At 37.7% G+C, this 16,620-nt stretch overlaps 2 protein-coding genes across 2 annotated transcripts in view; one reads left to right on the forward strand and one right to left on the reverse strand.

The window, feature by feature from the left end:
* Positions 1 to 16,620, forward strand: part of LOC125101602 (cytochrome P450 2K6-like) — a 19,809-nt gene continuing 3,189 nt past the window's right edge. Inside the window, exons 1-8 of the mRNA XM_047731992.1 lie at positions 1 to 108; positions 3,595 to 3,757; positions 8,246 to 8,395; positions 10,145 to 10,305; positions 12,784 to 12,957; positions 13,574 to 13,715; positions 14,098 to 14,282; positions 16,339 to 16,480. Of these exons, the coding sequence (XP_047587948.1) occupies positions 1 to 108; positions 3,595 to 3,757; positions 8,246 to 8,395; positions 10,145 to 10,305; positions 12,784 to 12,957; positions 13,574 to 13,715; positions 14,098 to 14,282; positions 16,339 to 16,480 (1,225 nt within the window). The remainder of the gene's footprint in view (positions 109 to 3,594; positions 3,758 to 8,245; positions 8,396 to 10,144; positions 10,306 to 12,783; positions 12,958 to 13,573; positions 13,716 to 14,097; positions 14,283 to 16,338; positions 16,481 to 16,620) is intronic.
* Positions 3,584 to 16,620, reverse strand: part of LOC125103171 (uncharacterized protein C6orf141-like) — a 26,062-nt gene continuing 13,025 nt past the window's right edge. Inside the window, exon 2 of the mRNA XM_047735025.1 lies at positions 3,584 to 3,658. The gene's annotated coding sequence lies outside the window, so the exon portion shown is untranslated. The remainder of the gene's footprint in view (positions 3,659 to 16,620) is intronic.

Consider the following 16,620-nt stretch of genomic DNA (forward strand, 5'->3'; position numbering starts at 1 on the left):
ATGACTAAAGCTTCCAAGCAACATTTTCCTCCAGGACCCAGACCTTTGCCAATTATTGGAAATCTGCATATTCTCAATCTGAAGAGGCCATATCAAACTATGTTGGAGGTAAAAAATAATTGTTCATTTCATATTTATTTATAATTTTCTACCCTCATTCTTACCCTCACGAGTTTATTAGCATGCGCACTCTTATGACTGGTTCGTATATGTATAATGAAGTAATTAAATAGGATTTGAAGTTAATTGAGCTGTTTTATTTAATGTTTAGTTTCTTTTAAATTTGGATATAAAAATATAAGTAAATATATTATTTAAAGCGGTATTTTACCTGAAATATTTATGATCTGTATCCTTGATTTCAGCCATTTTGATCTACATATTCCATATTCTATATCCATATTCTATGTCCTACATATTTCTCTATAAAGGAACTGATTATGATCATAGTCTGCTCTAGAAAATTTTAATTGTTTTTAAAAAGAGTGTCTGTGGAAGGCACAATCAACAGTATGGTCCCAGCAACTGAGACTCAAAATTATCTGTCATTAATTAGCTGCGTGAATTTATATAAGAATTTAATCTCTATTTCTTTGTCTGTACAGTTACAGGGCTAGACCAAATATTGGACAAATTTCTCTAATTTCCACTTCAAAGATTTTACAGTTCTTGATTATAGAATAAGATAGAGGGATGGAAGGAAGAAAGGAAAGAAAAGGAAGGGAAGGGAGAGGATGGGAGGGGAAGGAAAAGGAAAGGAGAGGAAAGGAAAGGAAAGGGAGTAAGAAAAGAAAGAAAAAAAATGAAAAGAAGGAAGAGAAAGGAAAGGAAGAAAGATGGGAAAGAAACAAGGAAAGAAAGAAAGAGAGGGGGGAAAGAAGGAAGAAAGAAGGAAGAGAAGAGAAAAGAAAAGAGGGAAGGGAGGAAGAAAAGGAGGGAGGAAGAAAGGGAGGGAGGAAGAAAGGGAGGGAGGAGGTAGGGAGGGAAGGAAGAATATTAAATATAATATTTAAAATTTGCATTTGGCCATAAATTCCTATTTTTAAGTGCAAAGAGCAGTTAATTGATATTGAGTTCTGCTATATTCTATAAATTCTAAGCTTGAATACCATAGCAGGAGATACAGTGAAGAGAAAACCATTACTTTGCCTCTGTGGACAACACAATCATCATCATCACCGTCATCTAATATTCATATTGTAATCTTATTTTACAAGGGACTGCTAGGATTTCACTTATTCCTTACAACCACCCTCAAAGGAAAATAGGGATGATATTTTTATCTCCATTTTACATATATGTGACTCAGAGCAATTAACTTTTACTAGTAACTAAAAAGCCAGGACTTTGATTTTCTGATCTTTTAATGCTACTTTACAGCTTTCTCCTATACTCAAAGGTCACATGACAGGTCAATTCCTCAGGAGTACAAGGTCTCTCAAAAAAGTCTTTCATCTAATTCCATATGCCCAACCCTATTTATTTCCTAACATTCCTGTTCTTTTGCTTACATATTAACCAGCCTAATCTCTTTACTATTTAGATCTTCATTTTTTATCATTTTTACTTCTGTCCTGCTCTTCTGTGTTAATTTCACCTATGAAATGTCTTTTCATCACTTCTTCTTAGCCTATGTCTACATTTTCTTCTCAAAATATACCTTTGTATTTTTATTCCTTTTCTGAAACCTGCCATTTTATCCAATTTATATGTTGTGGTTCACACCTGAGAAACTGTCCTCACAGACTCAAATTCCTATTTTAATTTTTACTCACCTGTAACATTAAGTGAAATTCTATTATCTTCCTAAATTATTGAATGCTTTTACAATCTGAATGTTATTCTTTAAATTCAAGGTTTTTGTAGTCATCACCTGTCACCAAATAACATTATTAAAATATCATAGACTATATTCCCTATTCCCTATGCTATACTTTTCATCTCTTTGACTGTTTGTAGCTGGAAGTTTATACCTCTTAATCCCATTTTTCTGTCTCACCCATCCCTCAGCTACTTTCCCTCTGTTTACCATCAGTTTGTTCTCCATAATTAAGAATCTGTTTCTTGGTTTGTCTCTCTCTCTTTTTTTCCCCTTTTGCTCATTTGTTTTGTTTTTCTAAACGCCACTTATAAGTGAAATCGTATGGCATTTGTCTTTCTCTGTCTAATTTATTTCACCTAATGTAATACCTTCTAGGTCCATCCATGTAATTGCAAATAGCAAGAATTCATTCTTTTTGATGGCTGAGTAATTGTCCTCTGCGCACGTGTGTGTGTGTGTGTGTGTGTGTGTGTGTGTGTGTGTGTGTGTATCATATCTTCCTTATTCATTTGCCCATTAATGGATGCTTGGGTTGCTTCTATATCTTGGCTGTTGTATAATGCTGCAATAAACAGAGGGGTGCATATACCTTCAAACTAATGTTTCATTTCCTTTGGGTGAATACCCGGAGTGAAATTACTGAATCATATGGTATTTCTATTTTTAATTGTTTAAGTAACTTCCATACTGTTTTCCATAGTGACTGCACCAATTTACGTTCCCACCAACAATGCACGAGTATTGCAATTATAAGGCTATTTCCCAAAGTCAAGTTTCCTAAAGAAAGAAATGTTAGAAGTCCATTTCTCATTTTTACTTAAACCTTAGTTGGGTAAAACCACAAGCTCTGCAGATGACAAGGCTCCATGTGTATGCTTTTTGAGCATTGTTATTTACTATTTCTTGAGGCCACTGTACCTTGCCTATATGATGGAAATGATGATAACATCTACTTTTTTGGTTTATAATGTGCATTAAAAGAGTAACTGGCAACATAGTTAGGAAGCTTATATATGATATATGATAGAAGCTTATATATGATATATGATAGAAGCTTATATAAGATCACTCTTGTTATTTTTTTTTAAGATTTTATTTATTTATTTGACAGAGAGAGATCACAAGTAGACGGAGAGGCAGGCAGAGAGAGAGGAGGAAGCAGGCTCCCTGCTGAGCAGAGAGCCTGATGCGGGACTCGATCCCAGGACCCTGAGATCATGACCTGAGCCGAAGGCAGCGGCTTAACCCACTGAGCCACCCAGGCGCCCACTCTTGTTATTTTTAATTATCAAAGAAAATTGAATGTTTTCTTTGCAGTACAAAATGTCACACAGTGGTGCAGAACTAATTTGGACCTACTATGGTTATAGCATCGCATGAAGAATAGCGCGTGAATATGGTGGTCATGTAGTCAGTGTGTTGGTCAGGAAGTGCTTTGTCTTCCTAGAGCCCGGGGTGGGCATTTTCTGAGACCAGACAAAAATATAATAGAGAGAAACTAGGAGCCAATCCATGATGTCAGAGCCCTGCTACTTGAAATCTCAAACTAAGTGGAGCATAAGGACAATCAGTGGATGATCATAATAATTATGGCTTAAACAGGTATAGCAACCAAGGAGTATCTTTAGTGAACTAGTCAAGTATTGTCATTTCACAAGAATATAAATGTGATTAATTGGTCAGAATTAAATTATCAAAGATCAAGATCTAGTTCATTTTTTATTACAGTACCATGTTTTAGTTGCTTCTCTTTTTTTTTTAATACACCCAAGCTCTCCCAGAAATATGGCTCCATTTACAGCATCCAAATGGGTCCAAAGAAGGTGGTGGTACTCTCTGGATATGAGACAGTGAAAGATGCCCTGGTCAATTACGGTGATCAATTTGGGGAACGATCTCAAGTGCCTATATTTGAAAGACTTTTTGAAGGAAAAGGTAATAAGCTCTAAGCTTAAGATATATCCTTATAGTTAAAATTATTAAATCAATTGCACCATATTATCTTTAATAATTCCTTTCACGATTTAATTTTCCCCTTCATCAATATACATCACACAAACAGAATTTACTGAGGAGAAAATTTATGTTTATGGTTTTATTCTCATTGTACATGATAATTCTATCAAACAAATAATTATTAGCCAGAAACTATGTGGAAAGTATAGTCAGCATTAGGGAAATACAAAGAGAACAGAGGCCATCAGCTTAAGAGGTCACAGTCTAATGATTGCCACTGATCCATCAAAAAATACAATAGCAGTAGTATTATAAATAATATTGAACCATATTTTCAGCTGGATAAAGTTGTTGTATCTTGCTTTTGTGGGTCTTAGATAAATGCCTTGAGGAAATCCAGATGTTACACTGTTATGTCAGTCCACTAAAAGACTAAAAGTCTTTAAGTTATTACAATAGCCCTTTAATGCTCATTTAATAACTCTAAAAATGGGAATGGTTTCATCTTGACATTATTTTTAGTAAACTAATATTGGTAGCTAGTAAATACTCCTAAGCCATTTTAATGCTTCAGCAACTTTTTGAAAAAGCATTTCTCACACTATCCTTCTCCAAAATCTTGTTCTTTGAGATATTAGTAGATGTTCTATGCAAAAACCAGTGTCGGTGAAGTGAATTTGAGAAACACTACAATATAAAAGCCTCTCTCTGAACTCCTGGGGTGCCTAATAGGATGTTAAAACCTCTGAGAAAAACATCAAAAGTCTACTTACTTTTATTTAATTCAGTCTTCACACTTATTAGTCCTTGCAACACTTCTTCTTTTTTTTTTTTTTACATGAAATCTGATTAGTTAACATACAGTGTAATATTGGTTTCAGGAGTAGAAATCAGTTATTCATTGCTTACCTACAACATCCAGTGCTCATTACAAGTATCCTCCTTGATATCCATCTCCCATTTAGGTCCCCCCCAACCTCCTTTCATCAACCCTCAGTTTGTTCTCTACTGTTAAGGGTCTCTTATGACTTCTTTCCCTCTCTCTTTTTCTTTTTTCTGCCCCCCTTCCCATATGTTCATCTGTTTTGTTTCTTATATACCACATATGAGTGAAATCATTTGGTAGTTGCCTTTCTCTGATGAGTTTCACTTAGCATAATACCTTCTAGTTCCATCCATATTGTTGCAAAGGGCAAGATTTCATTCTTTTATATGCCTGAGTAATATTCCATTGAACTACACACACACACACACACACACACACACACACACACACACACACATTTACCACAACAGTCCTTGAGACATTTCTTTTTTCTTTTTTTAAGATTTTATTTATTTAGGGCGCCTGGGTGGCTCAGTGGGTTAAGCCACTGCCTTCGGCTCAGGTCATGATCTCGGGGTCCTGGGATCGAGTCCCGCATCGGGCTCTCTGCTCAGCAGGGAGCCTGCTTCCCTCTCTCTCTCTCTGCCTGCTTCTCTGTCTACTTGTGATCTCTCTCTGTCAAATAAATAAATAAAATCTTAAAAAAAAAGATTTTATTTATTTATTCGACAGACAGAGATCAGAAGTAGGCAGAGAGGCAGGCAGAGAGAGAGAGGAGGAAGCAGGCTCCCTTCCAAGCAGAGAACCTGAAATGGGGCTCGATTCTAAGACCCCGGGATCACGACCTGAGCCGAAGGCAGAGGCTTTAACCCACTGAGCCACCCAGGTGCCCCTACATTTCTTTTACTTAGAATTCCTACTAACATCTCATAAAATCAGCATTGAAGAACAACAAATCATTCAGTCCCTGATATTTAGCACCCGGGATCTATCTTCTTTTATTCCTACTAGAAATCTGGGACACGTTTTGTCTCTTGCCTCTGGAATCTCTGTTTTTTTTTTCATAAGACTTCACATATTACTCACTGATGTTATGATTATACACAAAATCGTTTTAATTTATATCAATATCAAATCTAACAGTTTTTTCCTCAGCAAATCATTTTAAGAATCAAGTAGTCTTTCTTTTTAAGTGACTTAAATGGTCATAAGAAAATTACTTTTTGTTCAAAGAGAAAATGATTAGTACTCCACCACACACCCTGTCTAGTAATCTACCCAAATGGGTAAAAGCATTCTTTAAACCAATTTTGTATAAATAGAGGAAACATTTAATATTTTCTTTAGCATTAGACCATTTTGGGGTATTACATCATCTTAATATTTTGCCATGTAACTTACATATATTTTAAACTTTGGTGCCAGGTTGTGTTTTGTTTTGGTTTTTTGTTTGTTTGTTTGTTTGTTTGTTTTAAGATTTTACTTATTTGAGAGAGAGGGAGAGCAAGCTCAAGTAGGGAAAGGGGCTAGTGGCAGAGGGATAAGGAGAAACAGATTTCTTCCTGAGCGAGTGGAGAACCGAATGGAGGGCCCAATCCCAGGACCCTGAGATCATGACCTGAGATAAAGGCAGAGACACTTAATCGACTCAACCACCCAGGTGCTCCAGGTGCCAGTTTTTAGAAGTTCTAGGAACACCTAGGTGGCTCAGTTGGTTAAGCATCTGCCTTTGGCTCAGGTCCTGATCCCAGGGTCCTGGGATTGATTCCTGCATCAGGCTCCCTGTTCAGTGAGGAGTCTGCTTCTCCCTCTGCTGCTCCCCCTGCTTGTGCTCTCTCATCTCTGTCAAATAAATAAATAAAATCTTTACAAAAATAATAAGTAAGAAAGTAAACAAATAAATAAACTTCCATTCCTTATAATGCTAAATTGATGTTCTCCACAATGACATGGCTGGGCTATCACTACGCCCTGAAAGATAAGGGACGTCTGTGGGCCTTTCATGTTCTACTACTGTGTTCTCAAATGTAAATCTTTGAATATTAACATGAGATAGTTTGAAGAGTCACATATTTGTTACAAAAGAGTTTTATGCACCACAGTATCCACAGACGGAATGACATTCTATTAATTTAAGAACTGAACGTGAGCAGAATCTAACCTTTGCCAGTGTCCTTTCAAAGGGAGGCTTAACCTCCCATGAAGGGGCAACAGCTGCACAGGAGAGATCTCTCTCGGTGTTTTGGATTTCATGCTGACACAGGCAGGGATGGCGCTACCCCATTTCCAACACCTAGGTTGCCTTAGTTTATTCTGATTTCTTATTTCAGGAAACTATTCCTATTTCCAACTCAGAAAGACCTCCCCTGTCTCTTGAACCTCCACAGAAAAATGAGAAAAATGACAGTGGAGGAAGGGCCAGGGCTAGGGACACAAGGAGTAATGCCACCGTCACCACAAACTGACCGTGGAAAAATATGGGCCACTTTGGCAATCCTCTCTCTCCTTATTTTTCTGTAAGTTAGCGTATATCCCAACTCTTCTAAGAATTTGTTTATTATTTCCTTTAGCCATGCACAAATTCACATAGCTTTTGTAGTTAATAAATATTTATCACACACCTACTCTGTGCTACAGCAACACGTGAGCCTAGAAATTAGAATGTAGAGAACCAGTGTGGAAGCTTGGCTACACCTCTTGGTAATTATTTAATCCTAACTTTTTTCTCGGGTGAGTCTTGTGTCTGTAGTCCACATTTTTCCCTAGCAAAAAAGACTTTGTTTTCTAATGTTCATCAGTCCTTTAACCACACTTAGCATGATGTAAGCATATAATAGAGACTCAGGATTTGTTTAATGAATTTGTCAGAGAAATAGAATTAAAACTGAAATCTTCTCCCAACCCAGAAATCCTCCTCTCCACGAACGTAATAGAAAAAGAAAACAATTTTATTGTTGAATAAGCATCAAACCAAGATGGGATGTGTATCACAGACAATCCACTAAGAAATTGCAAAGACAGAAACAAATCTCACTCTGTTATACAGTCAAGCAGACTCAACCCATTACAAAAATGTTCTCTAGGAAAACAATAACTAGTCCTCAATAACAAGAGGGCTTAACAGCACCATTTGTCACCCATAGTTCATCCTAGATACACCCAGTAATCAGGGTGACCATCTGTGTTAATGGTCTGTATACAAAAGAATAATAAAGTCCTCATACCTTTATGATAGGAGGTAGTTTTGCAATTTGGGGCAAGGTACCCACCAAAGTGAGGCTCCTACACTCCCACAGAAACTGGGAGAAAGGGGCACTCTCTTCCTCAATGTTTATATTCTGAACAGATGGCCCCCAGGTCCCTGAGAAAGCCATTGCTAGGCTGCAACGTTGACAAAAGCCCTATTCACTTTCAGAAGGACTTATATGTGATATACGTCATACATGTATGATATGATTATCTATATACGATTTAAAAACAGGGAAAAATACAAGTCTCCTAAAGTAAATGCTCTGAGTAAAAGAGAAGCCTCTTATTTCCAACAAGGAGAACAAAGACTCTCTTAAATTTTTACTTGTGCTTGCAAATTAAATATTAAAAACCTTGCAGAAATAATTTTCAAACACTTTACTCATTATAAGGAATTGTCTTCTCTCATGGTGAAACTTGGAAAACTATGAGAAGATTCAGCCTGACCACCTTACGGAACTTTGGAATGGGCAAGCGGCTCATAGAAGACAGGATCTTAGAGGAATGCCAGCATCTCATACGCAACTTTGAGTCTCACAGAGGTGCGTAGAATAAACTAAACCACATCTTATTTTTTATGAGGAAGAAGCCAAATGCTATATTTTATTACATAGACATAATTTCAGTCTTGTAGGAATATTCTAAGAATTTACAAATAATAAATAATATTTATTATTTAATATATTATTTAATATATTATATTAATATATTATAAAATATTATTAAAAATATAAAATATTATAAGTTATAAATTATAATAAAATATATTATTATAAAATATAAATTTATAAATTTATAAATATATTATAAATTATATAATATATATAAATTATATATTAAATATTATAATTATAAATTATAAAATATTATAAATAATATTTTATATTATTATTTATATTTATATATTATAAATAATCGTGCTCTTCTGTAAGGTTTCCCAAATGTCAGCATTTTATGTTTGCCTTCTTTCTTGCCCTCTTTTTCCAAGCTGTTTGAAAGTGTTTTGGAGACATGCTGTCTCTTTATTCCTAAACACATCAATGTGTTCCCTTGAAATAAACAAACAGATTCTCTCACATTCCCAAAGTACGATTTTCAAAACTCAAGAAAATAGTATTGACTCAGTAATCCCCTAAACTTATTTGACCAGATCTTGCCATTGCCCCATTAATGTCCTGAATAGCAAAAGAAAATCCTGACCCATGCATCACGTTCACTTGTCATGTCTCTTTTGCTTCCTTCCATCTGGAACAGTTCTCAGTAGCAGGTGTATTTCTGATCTCAATAAATGATATACAGTTAATTCCATATTATTTTAATATTTCATCTATTTAATATTTTAATTTCTCTTTTCCTTAATAATTTGAACTCATTCCTTACTAAAAAATGTCCATGTGAATATTATCTTCACGGATCTAGGTAGCAACATGAAGAGAAATGGTCAAAGGCAGGCAAACCTGAGATGAATACAGACAAGAAACAGAAAGCTCGGGGACCCATGTGCTAAGTTAGCCGTCGCTCTACACAGAGAGAGAGCCCATCAGCAGTTTGAAGAAAGACTTAGAGGAAAATATCTTTTCCCTCTGCAGTGTTAAGCTCCTAACAAACATTAATTTCTCTAGTATTTGTGTACACAGTATCTGAAACACCCTTACATTTATATGCTAAAAAGGAAATATATTCCCTACAGAAATTCCCCCAAGCCTTCAGCCTCCACATTAAGGTAGGTGCTCATGTTGAAAGTAAATCTTAGCATTCTGGTTGCCAAAAATAAATGTACATCCACTAATGCATGTTTAATGATCTAAATAGTTTTCAATGATGCTGAGGAAAACAGGTCTCAGTAACAGAAGAGGCTAAAACAGAGGCTCTAGATGAGGGTCTTTCAAGTAGAATCATTTTAATCATCTAGATATCCTCTTTAAATTTATGAGCCTGATGGTAGCCTTCTAGGTTGATATTTTCTCAGATGTTATGCGTTAACACTTGCTACACACACACATACGCACACTGAAATGGCCCTCACCTGGCACATTTTAATTTCTTTAACTGAGCCAAATGTAGATTTTATTTGACATCTATACTTTTAGTTTGCCTTCTAGCAATCTTTTAACCAAATTCTGGATATTTTTCAAGGTTCATTTAGTCTCACCTTTCCTTAAAAGGCATGATCACCAATAATCTTGCTCCTCTATGAAATCTTTAGTGGACAGTCTGTCCCCATCATTCCAGAACTGGTTTAATACTGTTTATGTGAGTATTCCTAATCTGATTAATGAATTCTCTTGTAGGAAAGCCCTTTGAGGTCAAAACAGTAATGAATGCTTCTGTTGCTAATGTTATTGTGTCAGTGTTGTTTGGAAGACGGTTTGATTACCAAGACACCCAATTCCTGAGACTCTTAACCTTGATTGGTGAAAATGTGAAGCTCGTTGGAGGTCCTAGGATTGCGGTAACTATATCTTCCCATTCAATCATCTTACTTCTTCTAACACACACTAGGTTGTTCAAGAGACCATGAAAAAGTGTTTGTCAGAGACTTACCATTTCAAAAATGTACACTTTCTGGAACATCCTGAGTACAGAGATGTGACAAGCCTGTTTGATTAACACATCTGATAATTCTCCCATCACAAATTATTGCATCAGCTTGCCTGAGTGGCTCAGTCAATTATGCATCTGCCTTGGGCTCAGGTCATGATCCCAGAGTCCTGGGATGGAGTCCTTGCTCAGTGGGGAGTCTGCTTCTCTCTTTACCTTTCCCCCCTGCAATGATCTCTCTCTCTCTCTCTCTCTCTCAAGTAAATAAACAAAAATCTTTAAAAAAATTACTGCATCAAATGTTTTATGATGTATGGATTGTGAATCACACCAATAAATAGTTCAGTTTGTGACTTCAGTAAATTTTCACAACTTTGGCCATTCATCTTTTACCCAAACCACTGGTTATGCATCAACTGTGGGATAAGCCATGAATGAATAAGGAACACTCAGTAGAATTCACTTAGAAGAGGGAATTTAAACAAAGGAAAACTATCAAGTACTAAAAACAATACTAAATAAAATGTTAATATCCATCCTGCATCATGTAAGTTCAAAACAGTGCTACATACCAATTTTTTTAATCTTTTTTTTAAATTTATTTTCAGCATAACAGTATTCATTGTTTTTGTACCACACCCAGTGCTCCATGCAGTCCCATACCAATTTTCTATATTTGTGAGCAATAAAGTTGCTGTCTTCTAGAATGTAGGGACTAAGTGCCTTGTCAAATAGTTCCCATTTTCTCTTTCTCTCTTTTCCTTTCTTTCTTTCTTTCTTTCTTTCTTTCTTTCTTTCTTTCTTTCTTTTTTAAGATTTTATTTATTTATTTGACAAAGAAAGCGAGAGAGCACAAGCAGGGGGAGCAGCAGAGGGAGAGGGAGAAACAGGCTCCCCTGCCCAGTGCAGGGCTCAATCCCAGGATCCTGGGATCATCCTGAGCTGAAGGCAGATGCTTAACAAACTGAGCCACCCAGGGGCCCCAGTTCCCATTTTCAGTAGCACAACTGACAACGGACAATATTATTTCACTTTGGAATAATTTAAGTTCTGTTACTACAAGGTTTACTCTAAGTATAGGTGCGGGGGAACCCTGGAACAGGGAACTATGCCTATTTTTTTTTAAGTCAATTAGAGAAAGGCAATTATCATATGATTTCACTCATGTGGAATTTAAGAAACAAAACAGAGGAGCATAGGGGAAGGGAGAGAAAAATAAGATGAAACCAGAGAGGGAAACAAACCATAAGAGATTCTTAATCTTAGGAAACAGAGGGTTGCTGGAGGAGACAGGGGTTAGGGGTTGGGGTAACCGGGTGATGGGCATTAAGGAGGGTATGTGATGTAATGAGCACTGGGTGTTATGTAAGACTGATGATGGATCACTGACCTCTACCTTTAAAACCTATAATACGTTATATGTTAATTAAGTGAATTTAAATAAATTAAAAATAAGTACATAAATAGCTCAATCCTTAAAACAGAATTTTTAAAATAATTTTATTTATTTATTCATTTGAAATATAGAGAGTGCGAGCAAGTATGCAAGTGGGGGCGGGGGGTGGGGGGGGGAGAGAATCTCAAGCCAACTCCTTGCTGAGCAGGGAGCCTGACGCAGGGCTTGAACCCAGGACCCAGAGATCATATCCTGAGCTAAAACCAAGAGTCTGACACTTAACCGACTGAGCCACCCAGGCACCCAACTATGTCTAACTTTAGGTGAGGCCTTTTATCTTCGGTATTTATTAGGTCACTTGGGTGGTTAGGGACCCCTTTGAGAATCTGATAAAATATATAAAGAGCTTATCTCTCACATACATGAATATACCGAGAAACACACCAAATTTAGGCAACAGTGAAGTTCTTGCTGAACTTTCTAAGGGTTAGGGAATATTAGATTATATGATGCTTCTCTAGGGACCCTAGACACAGTAAGCTAGATCTAAATAACAAAATAATTATTCCGATCCTACAAAGAAACATCAGTTGTAAGGTGAGTGTGCTACATAGCACTAAAATGGTTTGATCTGGAATCACCTAAGAGTTTGCAGGAAAAACATTTAGATTTATAGCCTTAACCAAAAAGCCAATATTGTTTTCATGTCTCGCCTAACCTCTGAGTAGATGTGTTACTACTGGCATAATATACAAAATACTCTGGGTACATAGAACTTACTATAAACCATACCAATATCCATTGTAAGTTACCTAACTCCACTAAGTGAGGAAATCATGTTGTCCAGGCCAGTCTGCCAGCTAGTCGAGATAAAATTGAAGTCTAAATGGGGTGCTATTCTATAATCCTTCCAGAAATAATGGTGTCATTCCCACTACTGCATGTATGACATGTGTGTATTTAACTTACTTTGTTATTTTTTTATTCTTTCAGCTTTTCAATGTGTTTCCAGCTTTGGGGTTTCTCCTAAAAAGTCAGAAGACAGTACTCAGGAATAGAGATGAATTATTCGCTTTTATAAGGATGACCTTCCTAGATCATCAGCATAACATTGACAAAAATGATCCAACAAGTTTCATTGATGCCTTTTTGGTCAGACAGCAGGAGGTAATGGTGTTACCTTATCGTATTGTTTATTATCTGGGTTTAATTAATAGCATCTGGAGGAAAAATATTTCTTGCAAAGAAGAAAAATCATTGGATTCAATTAAGTTAGTAATGGTAGATTTGTACCCTACCAAGAATGCTATTTACTACATTTTCCATTCTCGAATATTTCCCACTGCTTTTCACATCACTCTAAAAAAAAAAAAAAAAACAAAACAAGATATATAAAAGACCTTGAATGTTAGCTTTTAGAATAAGTACAGCATTCCTTTTATTGCAATCTTGAAAATGTGTTTCAGTTGATGAACCAAAGAAAGATTATTTAATGCCATTTTTCTTAAAGAAACAATGTTGGGCACATTCTAATCACTCAGTCAAAAACTAATTTCCAAAATGGCAAACAGCCTTTCCCATTGTTAGAATTATTTATCTTCATTAGCATCCAGGATGTGCTTTATTTGAAAATTCTGCACAACGTCCTCATAAAAAAAAAAAATTCCACTCTTTTGAGGAAAGAATGCCAAGCTTTTTGCTTTTTCAATTCATGTTAGGTTATCTGCTATGATTGTCAAGTATAAAATTTTTTCATCACTTATGATTCCTTTACCCCTTTCAGGAGAAAGATACATCTACTGCCTATTTCAGTGATGAAAATTTGGTGGCACTCGTTAGTAACCTGTTTGCAGCTGGTACAGAGACCACAGCCTCCACGCTACGCTGGGCACTACTGCTCATGTTGCGATATCCTGAAATCCAGAGTAAGTCTCTTAAGATTCAGGGCATTGCCTGAAGGAAGGACTCAGAAATCTCTTCGGATGGAAAAAGCAGAATTCTGTGGCCACCCTGGATACCTTTAATTTATACCCTTGAGGACAGTGTGTACTTTAGTTTCCTTTGGACATAAGAAAGTAGATTTTGCTCTCCAAGTTTCCTGAGACGATCTACAGGTGTCACTCTTTGCAGGTGTCACTCCATGCAGGTCCCCAGCGGGGCCTCAGGAATAGAGATCTAGGAGTGCAAGCAGTGCGGAAAAAAATGGGTCAGAAACTCAGAGAGCATTTTGATTTTCACATGGAAGGAAAACTGAGAAAATTGTTCTGATATCTCTCCCCCCACCTCTAATCAGTGCATTTTATCCAGAAAAGGTCTGTGATGAGATCACCAAAGTTGTGGGGTCAGCCCAGCCTCGAATTGCACATCGAACTCAAATGCCATACACAGATGCTGTCATTCACGAAGTACAGAGATTTGCTAATATCCTGCCCACAAGCTTACCTCATGCAACAACCACAGATGTGATGTTTAAAAATTACTATATTCCTAAGGTAATGGTTTAAAAGGGGAAATGAGGGGAGAGGGAAAGGATGTCAGCTGCTCAAAATCACAGAAGCACTGAAATGAACCACTGAAGGCGATCTCACCTGCCTTTCTTCCCGTCCTCCCCCGCTTCTCTCTCCCCCCCTTCCCTTTTTCCTCCTCTTCTCCCTCCCTACCGTCCAATGAAAGGTAACTGAGTGTGTCAGCATATGTGTGCACAGAATAGGTGGTAATTACTCTGCACAAGGTATTACAAGGTATTATTATTTCCATGTGTTATCTGAGGAAATTGAAGTTCAGAGAGTTTAAGTGAGGTGGGTGGGTAAGGGGCCCAGATCGTGGGAAAGGCGCGCTGCCTCTTCAAGCTGGTTTTACCCACGCATGGCCCCTGACAGCATCACCCCCAGCCTCGTGTCCCTCCTCACACAGAAATATGCCCAGGCCCTCTGCTTCTCAATCTTGAGACCTCTAGAGGCATTCCTGTGCTTCCCCCTGGCAAACTGAAGTATGCATAGATCTTTGTTAAAAGTACACTGAAGGCAGAAATTGGCCTAGGATCAGAGCATGCCCATAGCGCTGATTCTATTCCTTAAAGCTTTGTCCAGTCACTGCTACTGGGCCCATCTCTGCATGAATCCGCAGGGACAACTGGTTACGTGGCTGCCCTCCCCACACCATCACTGGCTACCCTGTGCGTACCCTACAAACAGGGGGCAACATTCATCTTTGGAGTTTCTCTTCCCAGCATGCATTAAACACACTGTTGGATTGAATTAATCAGATTAGTAGCTGATGAAAACAAATACAACCAATATCAAAAAGAAGAAAAAGAGACCTCCCCCCCCACCCACCCAAGGAAGCTATAATAATGGCAGGATTTGGGTTCTAGTTCTCTATCTGGCTGCAAGCTAGGGAAAGCACTGTTACCAGAGCTTTGCAGGTACAGGGGGTCTCACATGCCCACCATGCTTCTGGCAGCTAGGTCCCTCGCTTTCACTGAGCTCCAGTGGAAATAATCTAGCACAGCTGTTCTGAGGAGGAAAAATCCACAATGCCCAAGTACATGTAAATAAAAAAGAAAGAAACAGGGTGTCTGGGTGGCTCAGTCCTTAAGCGTCTGCCTTCCCCTCAGGTCATGATCCCAGGGTCCTAGGATAGAGCCCTGAATCAGGTTTCCTGCTCAGCGGGAAGCCTGCTTCTCCTTCTCCCTCTCCCTCTGCCCCTGCTTGTGGTTCCTTCTCTTGCTGTGTCTATCAAATAAATAAATAAAATCTTAAAAAAAAAAATGAGAGAGAGAGAGAGAGGAACAAAGGAAGTAGAATAAAACACTTTAAAGCTGTTGTTTGCTTTTGGTGACTCAACAGCTGTACAGATTCATGCACTGAAACAGCTAACCGCAATGACAGTACTGCGAAGCTTTCTAGAGGAAGCTGTGATTAACTACGGTGAAGTAGTGAACACTGTCCTTAATGTAGGGGCAGGCTTTTCTTCCCATTATTCTAGTTTGAGTTTTCAGAGTGCTCTTTCCTGTATCACAGTTACAATTCCTTTCCGTGATCGTCTTGGTTGTCTCAGAACACATGGTGAGCTGTGGAAGGGTGGGGGCAACTGATTTTTGAGAATTTGCTTTGATGGGCTTGTTTAGTCTAGCTTGTCCCCTGTCACAGTCCCTGGAGGTAAGGGTCTGTTCTACATACTGCTGCATCTGAGGCTCACCAGTCACCCCATGAGGGTTATTTAATTCCCTTCATATAAATGTAGAAACTGGGATATAGCAAGAGTTAAATCATGTGCCATTATCTCATAGCAAACACAGGACTAAGTAAAGAATGTTTCCACTTCTACGTCCAAAGCTTGTGTTTTTTAGGAGGTACTAAATAAAAAAGTGGTTGAGTAAGTGAATGTTCTACACCAACCCCAAGCCCCTCTACTTCCCGTTCTTCCAGATTCTTCCAGAACACACCGCTTCTGAAAAATTACCAACGGGACTTTCACACATTTTTCAAGAGTCGCTTTTTAAAGAAGGAATACAATCTCTGTCATTAATAGCACTTCTGTTTCTAGGGCACCGAGGTCATCACTTTGCTGACCTCTGTACTTCGGGACCAAACACAATGGGAAAAGCCAGACACATTTAATCCCGAGCATTTCCTGACTTCCACTGGAAAGTTTGTCAAGAAAGACGCTTTCATGCCTTTTTCAGCGGGTAAGGTCTCCACCTTTGAGACAGGTGGTTTGAGAAATCTGGAGAGATTTGGCCTTGTCTGATGACTGTACTTAGGTTTTGTATTTTTGTGTGTGTGTGTGTGGCACTAAACGTCAGAAATATGAGAGAGTGGAAAGGGC

The sequence above is a fragment of the Lutra lutra genome, chromosome 6, assembly GCF_902655055.1.
Source record: "Lutra lutra chromosome 6, mLutLut1.2, whole genome shotgun sequence".
In the NCBI taxonomy this organism is placed as follows: Eukaryota; Metazoa; Chordata; class Mammalia; order Carnivora; family Mustelidae; genus Lutra; species Lutra lutra.